This window comes from Theobroma cacao, chromosome 6 (assembly GCF_053813885.1).
Source record: "Theobroma cacao isolate CCN51 chromosome 6, ASM5381388v1, whole genome shotgun sequence".
In the NCBI taxonomy this organism is placed as follows: Eukaryota; Viridiplantae; Streptophyta; class Magnoliopsida; order Malvales; family Malvaceae; genus Theobroma; species Theobroma cacao.
In genome coordinates this window covers 24,948,033-24,958,593 of record NC_142644.1, presented here as the reverse complement: position 1 = coordinate 24,958,593, position 10,561 = coordinate 24,948,033, and the positions used below count along the sequence as shown (strand labels likewise).

Genomic DNA, 10,561 nt, shown 5'->3' with positions numbered 1-10,561 from the left:
GACATCTAACAATTCTACAACAGTGGTGAATAATTTTTTAAATGGAGAAAACATTTTGATCATCATGATTTTTTTTGAAAGGCATTTTGGTCATTATGATAGCTAAAGTTAATTGTAGAATTGATCTTACATTGCTTAAAAGGATAACTTTTTAGTATATGTTTTAGATTGATTGGCTTCTTTTCTCAAATTGTTGAACATGCCGGTCAGAGTTGGAAATTTTAGACATTGTTCTACTAGCATTCCAAAAACTTTTCCTTCTTTCTTCTTAGGAAACAGTAGGGAACAAATGTTCATCATTTTTGTATTGCAACTAGCTTTTGCTTTCTGCCGTTGGTAAGTTGTGTTGTTATCAGTGGCATGGAGATGTTTTTAAGTCTCTAAAACAAGGTGAGGGATAAGTTCAATTGAAGGGTTTGAAGGGAAAAAGCTCCCTAGGGAAGTATGAGATAGTTGTTAACTTATGCTTTGTATGTTTAAAGCCTAGTTCAAGGATTGGAAGTTGGAGAAGGAGGAGCTTTTCTTATATATTTCTTACTATTATCTTTGGATAAATAGCTGTTCTGTGTTTACTAGTGAACAAAATACTAGTGTTTCCGATTCGTAGCAAGAATAACAATTTTGGTTTCTCATGGTATAAGACGATAGAGGCTTCCCAATGCTATGCATCATTAAGTAGTGGTCCTGTTGTCTTGCATTTCAAGCTGTCAACAAAGATATGATCTTACTGATCCTCAAGAATCAAGGTGCATTTGATGTGAATAGAAATAGAAACTGTAGTACAATGAATGCCAGTATCTATGAATTGTTCCTATTCATCAAGCTCAATGGTGTGGCTGATTATTTCAGTCGTATGGAGTATTTGGTCTCAAGTTTCAAGTTCTAAATCTGTAGTCTCACTCCACTCCTGTCTGAACCTTTCGAGATGGTAATCAATCATACTGTCGTGTTCGGGCTGGTCTGAAAAAGAAGTTACAAGGGATCAGGAAGCCTCTCGTGTTGTTGAAAAATGAAGAGAGATTTGGGTTGAGATACAAGCCCACAAAGAAGGAAAAGATTGAAATGATGACCGAAAGACGAGAGAAGAGATTGGCTCATTCCCGAGGAATAGAATCGGAAACTAAAAGAATTAGTTTCCCACATCTCCGTTAAAATCTTCCGTTTCAGATAGAGCTACAATTTTGTATATAACACAATAATATTATTCAGGCATGACACGGATTCTAGTGAGTTTTGATTTGAAATAATTGTGTTTCGTGTATTAATCATGTTGACTCGGTTAAGACATGATTAAATCGTGTATAAACCGTGTTAAACTCACTTAACTAGTTTAAAACTTATTTAAGATTTGATTAATTAATTATGTTATCGTGTACCCGTACAATCCGTGACTCGTTTATTATTTATTTATCTAGTCATTTTTATGTGTCGAGTAGACATATTTGATATATGATTAAGACTCGTTTATTAATTGACTTATATAAATATTAATATTTTTATAATAATTAAAATTTATTGATGTTGAATTTTATTATATTTGATATATATTATAATATATAATTTTTATTAGAAATTTGAATATTAGATTTATATTTTAATTTAAATATTTTAATCATATTTCAATCATGTTTATCTTATAAATAAGTTGTACATCGTATAAATTTTAATCATGTTAATCATATAAACAAAATCGTGTCATGTCGTATAAAATTTAATTTAGCATATTTATCATGTCATGTTATATGTTTATTAAACGTATTTGTATATGTGTTTAAGATTTTAACATGATTAATTAATCTTGTTATGTTCATATTTAAATATATTACTGTTAATATCTTATGTTTACACAGTAAAATTAAAATACAAAAACACAAATTGACAAATTTGTGTTTAAGTGTCTACATGATCCAAGGCGACCGGAAAGGATAATGCATGAGCACAAATCAGTGGAGATCCTGGAGGATGCTTATGCGGAACTCTCCGTGCAAGTAGTGGGTGAAGAACAGTTGGAAGATGACAAGAGGATATGGTGGTACAACCAAGACCTCTTGGTCCGGAGTTCAATAATTGAAAGACCATGGAACAGTCGAGCATGCTTAAATCTTTTACGAAGTAACGCAGCTAACTAAATCCCTTAAAGCTTATGTCCAAAAGCTTAGGAAAAGTCTTTACTGTATGATGAGCTTTTTGTTTATTCAGTGTTATGCTAATACAGATGACATGCGTGAGTGATGTACTTTCATATTTTTCTCTTGTTTCCATTCCCTTAAATTATTATTTTTTATTTTAATAATGTCCATATTCTTATATCTATTTAATTTTACTTATTTTCAAGTTTTCGAGTAATGAATGTGAAGATGGAATGATAATAATTCAAGATTTTATTTTGAAAAAAGTATTTATATTGGTGAACTTGTCAATGAAGAGAACGTGGATGATTATGTCTTGTTTTTTGACTTGTTAAGGCTAATTAAGTAAGAAGAAAAACATACTGTACCTCCTAAAGAACCTATAGAAATAATTAATTTGGAAAGTGAAAAAAATAAAAAAGAAGTTAAAATTGGTACAAAAGTTTCACCTTTGAAGTAAGAATTAATGGAGTTGCTTTGTGAGTAAGTGTATATGTTCGAATGTCATACCATTATATGTTAAGGCTTAGCACTAATATTGCGGTCCATAAGTTACATTTGAGGCCAGAATATAACCTAGTCAAGCAAAAATTAACGCAAATGAAACTTGAAATGTCCTTGAAAATTAAGAAGGAATCAAATAAATAGTTTGATGGAGGATTTTTAGAAAGATTCAAATATCATAAATGAGTAGCTAACATAGTCTTTAGTTCTTGTACTAGTGAAAGGCAAGTTTATGATTTCATTAGAAGTAATAAATTTAATTAAATGATGAATCACATTTAAAAAAATATAACGCAGTCTACTTTGGATGATTGATGAAACTCCTCTAACCAAAAAAGTTGTGCACATTGAGATATTACGTCTCGCAATAAAAGGAAAATAAAAGGCAAAAAAGTAGTTAGGGCCGCTCGTCCAATCCTTGTGCTTACAAGGAGTGCAAATTAATTTTTATATTTCACGACATTTTTGGGTTTTTTTTTTACTCTTTTGATCTTAGTCTTAAGGTTATGTATCAAGAAATCATGTGTTTTTTACCTTCACTTGGGAAAGATATCAATGGTAGAGGAAAGAAAGATTGGCTATGTAGAGGAACAGAAGAGACGGAGAGAGGAAGAGAGACAAGAGTATTTGTTGCTATAGAGTGAAGAAATATGAATAGGTTTAGGATTATCTATCCCAATGTGAATCTGAATTCTCAAGATGGATTTACTCATACTCGTTTCCAAGGATCTTCTTTTGGTTGAACTACTTGTTGATCCCATACTAAAGAGTTTGGTAGAAAATCTCTACTCGTGAAACTGAAATTCTGTCCACAAACAGATGTGTCTGTGTATATAATAAACATATCATAATCCTATGAGGAATATGATTCTAAACTCTAATTATAAGTTAGATAAATGTCTAGGTAGATTTACTAGATAGTTCGGGTCCATTTGACCCAATTCATATTCCAAGATAGGGGATAATTTTGAGAAGGGGTCTTGCAAGTTTGGCGTTGGCTGACTACTTGGGGTTTGAGACGCTTCATTAAAATGTGAAACAATATGATAACTCAATAGTCCAGTTGAACTATTATACGCTTCTCAAAATTTCACATGGGTTTGTTTCAGCCTAAAGGTTTTCTTGGACCATTAGAGGACAAATGGCACTTGAATGGGACCTTCTTCTCCTTCTATAAAATAAAAATATAAGGACAGACAGGCATCCCATCATAGGGTAGATGCTGTTATGCTTTCGGATGCAGATAGAATAACTTACGGAGATGAATAAGAAGGATAACGGGAGTCCCTTTATCATCCGAATCAACCATTGCACCAATAAGGGGCATGTCTTGTATAACCCAGAAAGAGATAATCAGAATCATAATAATAATACAAACTTATACAAGTACATGCCCCAGAAGTAAATGTACACTCGTAATAATACATCAATTTTGGATGTCAATCTACATTTATTTTTCACTTATGTATCATCATATCATAAATAAGATGAAGAAAAATGTCAAGGCTAAGATGACATAACTAACTGTGTCGATAGAACAAACTTCCTTTCTACTAGTTCTTCGGTCTCAAACCTGATCTCATGGCTTTCACAATAATCTCAAGATCTGGCTTCACTTCATCATCACATACTCTCATAAAACTCTGCTTGACGTTCAAAGATTGACAGGTTGTGGATTCTTGAATGCTCCAAAAATCATTAAGTGGTGATGATGGTTGTCCACAGCAAACTGCTGCTCCTGAGGCTCTTCAACATAATAATTATTCGAATTATACGAGTTCAATGGGTCTGCATTCACCATTTCACAACCTAGGGTTGAATCGCCAGGTTCTTGCACCTGCAAATGTGACTGCTGTTGCTGCTGATGAGCCTGTGCTCTGCATATGGCTAGCTGATGAAAGACCAGGTCAAGCTCAGCCTGACTGTACTCTATCTGATGCTGAAGCTCTTGTATGATCCTGTAACAACCTCCAACAGGGTCATTGGCTCGCACATCGGATTGGAATATGATGGTATGCATGGCAATGTCTTTCTCAGGAGAATTGAGGTCCTTGATGACCTTGGTGATATTGCAGACTCCAAACAATTTATGCGCAATGAGGAATTGCCTTTGGCGATCATGAGGAAAATAAGGGGCGAGAATACAGTCAGGAGCGCACTTCCTGCGTCGGTATTTACACGCAGCGCAAGCTTGTGTTGTGCCGTTACTACGAGTTTTTAGAATGCTCATATTTTGGTGGTGGTGTTACTTTTATTACTTAATTGTTTAGAGGGATGAAATATCGGCGTTGCCGCCTGAGATGGCGCAGGTTATTTTTCTTTTCAGAAATGTTTATTTCTGAGCCTTTTTTGGGTTCTTCCTTTGTTTTCTCCTGGTGAGACGGGCATAACGGAGGGATAAATGGGAGATGCAGATAATTGAAAGGAAAGACAGACAGACAGACAGAGACACACAGGTTAGTATATGAAAGAGAGAGTCAACAAATTCTGTTATGCTAGATATTTTGGGGCCGTTACGTCATTCTCTGGAGGTTTGGCAAGTTGGCAGACTTTGAGGTATCCCTTTTGACGGAACTTCAAAATCCAAATGGATTCATCCTCTTACCTATTTTGTTGCGTTTTTGAAATTTTTTATTCTGGATTTTGAAGATACATTGATGTCTAAAGTAGTAAGTCACCTTTATCTCTCTATCCACCTCATCTCCCCCACCTTGGTGCCTAATTTTGAATCCGGAACTTCAGTTTACCAATAAGTTTCAGTAATTCACAATACTCTCTCCCATTCGTTTCTGAATGTTTATTTCCAGGGAATTTCTACCGCCACCTTAATTTCTAGGCTAATGAACAATAAAACGTAGTGTTTCAGGAGGCACTCTTGAAGCATCAGATCAAACTCAACTCTGAAAGCTTGGTACTCTTCAGCTGGACAGGTCCCCTGCAGAAGCGGGTCTCGTTTTAACCATGGCATCCTTCAATAACAGAATACCAAACAGCGCTTGGCTGGAGTATTGAATTGCAGTCTTAACATTGGTGAATCAAATGGTGAAGCAAAAGGATGACTCTTTTGCAGGGTATACCAGAACCACATGTGCATTGCAGGTATGAATCTTAACAATTCTTAATGTAAATTCCCACAGTGTGAGAGAATCAATTTGAATGCAGAACTACATGATCGAAATAATCCACTTAGTGGACAGAATTTATCAATCTCATTGAACTTTCACTGAAAACCTTATGAACATCCAGCCTCCAGCACTAATGGGACTCAGAGCTCAATAACATTAAAAGGAACCAAAAAAATGAAGTCAAGATTGCATTTGAACATCATCTCATTCCAAAGGAAATCGTAATAGAAGAACAAGCTAGACAACAAACTAAGAATTTTCTACTTGCTGAACAAAAAGATGTATGTGATCTAATTCTATGATTACATGTTCTCTGGCTTTCCTTCTGAGCTTTCAGAGTTAAACAGAATGCTCTCAACCTGAATACAGCAAAGCCAAAATAATGGTTGCAAGCAGTAGTTCAAATTTGTTGACAAAAACAAACATCAACAGTAAAGAATCAAAGAAGAAAAACAAGATATATACAGTTTTATGTTTTATGGCAACAAATACGCAGTTTGAAACCAGTATCAACTAAATAAAAGAACAGCAGTCAGCAAGTGCAAGCAATGGTTAAGTGCAAAAATGTAGACATCTAACAGATGGTCTAGAACAGAGCTGAACAATTTTGCAATTTCTTGGAAATTATCTGCTAGAAAGTTTTCAACGACAATGGAATAAGATTTGATCCCCAAATGTGTTAACAAATGTTGGCTAATAATTTCAAAATCAAGGAGAAGAATTTAAATCCTTTCTCTTTGGTTTAAATTGAACTCTAAGGGAGACAGGTAGCAGGTCTGCAGATGAATGGTAGACAACCACAAAGCAAAGTTTGAACCATAATCTGTGTAACCTCCAAGAATATATTTCCCAAGAGGCCAAAGTCAGTTTTATCAATGAAACATAATGGAACGCAAACCTCCAGAAGAACAGACTCACTCTTGGTAGCAACGTTCTTTAATTGGTAAGACTCTCAAATAGAAAACACTGCTTGCTATGGTTCCAGTTTTGTTTTTCATTAAAGTCCCAAAAACTTGCTTGATCGTAACATTCATATGTTAACTTACCCTTGCCCTAATCTGGATCTGCCCTCACCGAAATTCTAAAACAATATACCATTAAGACTATACGCTCTTTTACTTATTTATAAAAAAATGCAACATGAGTATACAAAAAACAATCTACACCTTTCAAACTAGCTCATGTAAAATTGCTTGTTTGAATCGAAATTCTTTATGAGCAATTCTCACTCAAATTGGAAATTAAATTGATATGTTACAGTAAACGGTGCAAACTGCAACATATTTATCGACTTGACTTAAGTAAAATTGTTTTGCATGCATTTTCTCACCTGTGCTCAGTTAGAGTGAGAAGCAACTAGGGCTCAGTCTTCACAAGGTCTTCAACAGAGATTCCATAGTTGGCAATCAAATCCCTGAAATAACCACATTCAATAAGTAGAAAACTTCAAATGCGGAAACAAAAACCAGGGTCAACTTCTCACCTCCTTTGATTTAGTAGTTGTTCACTTTCCTCCAGCTTTTGCTTCTGTCCTTCAACAGTCTACATCCCAAAAACAAATTTATATTAATTATATCACAACCCCTCAATTAGAAAGGACCACAAATATCAGAAAACAATATATATTCTCTAAAAATGATGGAAAAAAAATTCCGAAAATTCAAACATTCTACAGAAGCCTGCCCTATGTTTTACCTATTTTTATGTTTCTAACCAACTATCAGGCATCAAAGAACATGTCTAATCGCAATTGATGGAATCATGGGTAAAGTTCATTAAACCCCCAGATGCATCTTTGTCAACATCTCTATAACATTAAAACAGAAATTACAAATTAAAAAAACGAAAAAGAAGAGTTGCTCATTACCATAGCTTTGGTGTTAATTGATGCCGCAATCGAGTTCAAAAGCTGCTGGCACTTCTCAAAGTGATTGTTCAGTTCATTAATCTTCCGAAAACCCCACAACAAAAATAAAATCAATAATCTTCAAAATAAACTCTACGCCAATTTATAATTGAAAAAGAATAAAAAAAAAAAAACCCAACAAACCAAAGCATCAGAATGTTGATCCCGACTTCCATTATCAATTGCATCACCCAAATTCTCCACCAACTGCCACCCCGAAAACAAACACATAAAGAAACATCAAGCACTTTTAAAAATGAGAAGTTGTGGTACAACTTTGTTAAGGTTGTGGTTCAAAGGAGTACCTGTAAGAGGTGAAAGTGAGAAGCTAGTGACTGATGGTGCTGATTCTGCTGCTGCTGCTGCTGCTGGTGTAAAATACGCTGTTGTTGGAATTGTTGTGGATGGAATTGTTGTTGTGGTGGTGGTGGAGAGAGGTATAGATGGTCTTGATTGGTGGGAGTAGATACGTTACTGTGGGTCGGAACGCTGGGGATCATAGTCCAGCTCCCTCCTCCTGAGTACGGATCCATCGGCTTTCTTTCCCTCGCTTGCTCCCTGGCTTCTTTTTCTCTACCAGCGCACAGTTAGGCAGAGATATGGGAATTTTTGCTAATGTACGCCTTTTTAACCACGTTATCCAGTAATATTCTGCCACGCGTGGAAACAAATATTGGAAACGATGTCGTAAGAATGAGACTTTTATTTTTTTTCTTTTCAACATAAAAACAAATAGTGGGCTTCATTTGCAGCCCCCGAGAGAAGAGGGAATTGAAATGCAGGGTTAACACTTATGTTTCCATAACGAAATTACTTACCCTTCATTTCTCTTACGCTCTCCGAGTTATTGGCAAAAGGACTCAATCAAAAAGATTTTCTCTTCAACTTCTAAGGTTCAGTTCCTTCTATCTCTTATCTCTTATATGATCTGGGGCCTGTTTCTGTTGTTTTTTTTTTTTAATTCCATTTCTCTTTTTAATGTAAAGTTAGCCAATTAAGAAGGAACTGGCAGAAAAAAGGTTTTTTTTTTTTTTTCCCGGGGATGGGGATAGAGGGGCCTTGGATCATTGATTCGAGGAAATGGGTACGTGCCCAGAACTGCGTTAGAGGTTAAACATTTAGGTCTTTTCAGGATTTTGGTCATTATGATAGCTGAAGTTAACCGCTTCCGTTTCTTGTAGAAATTATGCGGCAAAATGTTAGTTTTGAGTTTCTAAATTAAGGTGACTTGTCGAATTGACCCTACATTGTTTAAAGGAATAAGTTTTTAGTATATGTTTTTGATTGTTTGACTTCTTTTCTCAAATTGTTGAACATGCCGGTGAGAGTTGGAAATTTTATGCATTGTTTTCTAGCATTCCGAAAACTCTTTTCTTCACTCTTCTTAGGAAACAGTAGGGAAAGAAATGTTCATCATTTTGTATTGCAACTAGCTTTTGCTTTCTGCGGGTGGTTGGTGGTGTTGTTATCAGTGCCATGGAGATGTTTTTAAGTCTCTAGAACAATGTTGGGGTTAAGTTCAATTGAAGGGATTGAAAGGAAAAAGCTGCCTAGGGAAGTACGAGATGATTGTTAACTAATGCTTTGTATGTTGAAAGCTTAGTCTAAGGAGGAGCTGTTCTTATATATTTCTTACTATTATCTTTGGATAAATAGTTGTTCTGTGTTTATTAGTGAACAGAATACTAGTGTTTCCGATACTTAGCAAGAATAACAATTCTGGCTTCTCATGGTATAAGACAAAAGAGGCTTCCCAATGTTATGCATCATTAAGTAGTCATCCTGTTGTCTTGTATTTCAAGCTGTCAACAAGGATGATGTTACCGATTTTCAAGAGTCAAGGTGCATTTTTATGTGAATAGAAATAGAAATTGTACTACAATGAATGTCGGTATCTACATATTGTTCCTATTGATCAAGCTCAATGGTGTGGCTGATTATTTCAGTCAATTGGAGTATTTGGTCTCAAGTTTCAAGTTTTAAATCTGTAGTCTCACTTACCAGTTTTAACTAGTGTTGAGTTTTAGCTTTAGTTGACGTTTGGAGTGGGAATGTCTAAATCTTGGTTCAAAACTTCAAATCTTATTGGCCAAAAGGGAAAAAAAAAAAAAAAGACAGCGATTTCATACTTCTGAAATTACATGAATCCAAAGGCTCAAATCTGATCCAAATTCAATGTTGAAGGCAACCCGAAATTTTAGTGATGAGTATGAGCTACAGGATGGGCATATAGCTGTTTATGGGGCATGCTTCTATTCTTTTGCATTATTAATCAATACATGCATGAGAAAGGTAGCATCACAGTTTTATAGTTTAGGTTTACTGAGTTTATTCACAGTTTTGACCTATATTGGTTATTCTAATGAGCAAAGAGATCTGAATTTGATGTGACATTGGAAAATTGCAGATTCAATAAAATATGGCAGTGAAACCTACAGTAGCTTTGAGGGCTGTACTTGTAGGAGGAATAGCTGTATTTGCAAAAGTAGCTGGTGCAATGAAGGCTGCTGGTGGTGCCAAGCTGGGTGCAGCAGCAGCTGCCATGACAGTGGCAGCATCTGCTGCTTTGTCAGGATCAAAACAGGACTCAAAAGATGAATCAAAGCAAACGTCAAAATGATCATCCCTTTTTCCTTCTTTTATCAGCTTCTAGACATTTGTAATGTATGTAGCATAGTTGGCTGCTCCCGTGAGCTTGTTGGGAGCAAATGGCTATGTGTGAATGTAATTTTGGTTATCACACAGCTTTTAAATCACTTGAAATAAGAGAAACCTACACCGTTGAAATGAATTAAGCTTATTGCCATTTGATGCTGAAGAAAAAAATACTTGCAAATTATTTTGTTGCAAAGTTAGGCAGTGTAATGAGGAACTGTACCAGTAGTCTGAGATCAAAA

General features: G+C 35.3%; 2 protein-coding genes and 1 pseudogene across 2 annotated transcripts; 1 reads left to right on the top strand and 2 right to left on the bottom strand.

Moving 5' to 3' along the window:
* Positions 1–4,139: 4,139 nt before the first annotated feature.
* Positions 4,140–4,951, bottom strand: LOC18596146 (LOB domain-containing protein 22 pseudogene; annotated as a pseudogene).
* Positions 4,952–5,802: 851 nt separating this feature from the next.
* LOC18596145 (mediator of RNA polymerase II transcription subunit 9-like) lies at positions 5,803–8,268 on the bottom strand. The gene is made up of 6 exons (XM_007024438.3): positions 7,970–8,268; positions 7,809–7,871; positions 7,626–7,706; positions 7,242–7,300; positions 7,089–7,172; positions 5,803–6,117 (listed from the first exon to the last, which is right to left on the bottom strand). The coding sequence occupies exons 1-5, from the start codon at positions 8,195–8,197 to the stop codon at positions 7,115–7,117; spliced, it is 489 nt and encodes a 162-aa protein (XP_007024500.1). The 5' UTR covers positions 8,198–8,268; the 3' UTR covers positions 5,803–6,117; positions 7,089–7,114.
* Positions 8,269–8,398: 130 nt separating this feature from the next.
* On the top strand, positions 8,399–10,455 carry LOC18596144 (uncharacterized). Its single transcript, XM_007024437.3, has 2 exons — positions 8,399–8,557; positions 10,072–10,455. Exon 2 carries the CDS (start codon positions 10,084–10,086, stop codon positions 10,282–10,284), a length of 201 nt encoding a protein of 66 aa, XP_007024499.1. The 5' UTR covers positions 8,399–8,557; positions 10,072–10,083; the 3' UTR covers positions 10,285–10,455.
* Positions 10,456–10,561: the final 106 nt, after the last annotated feature.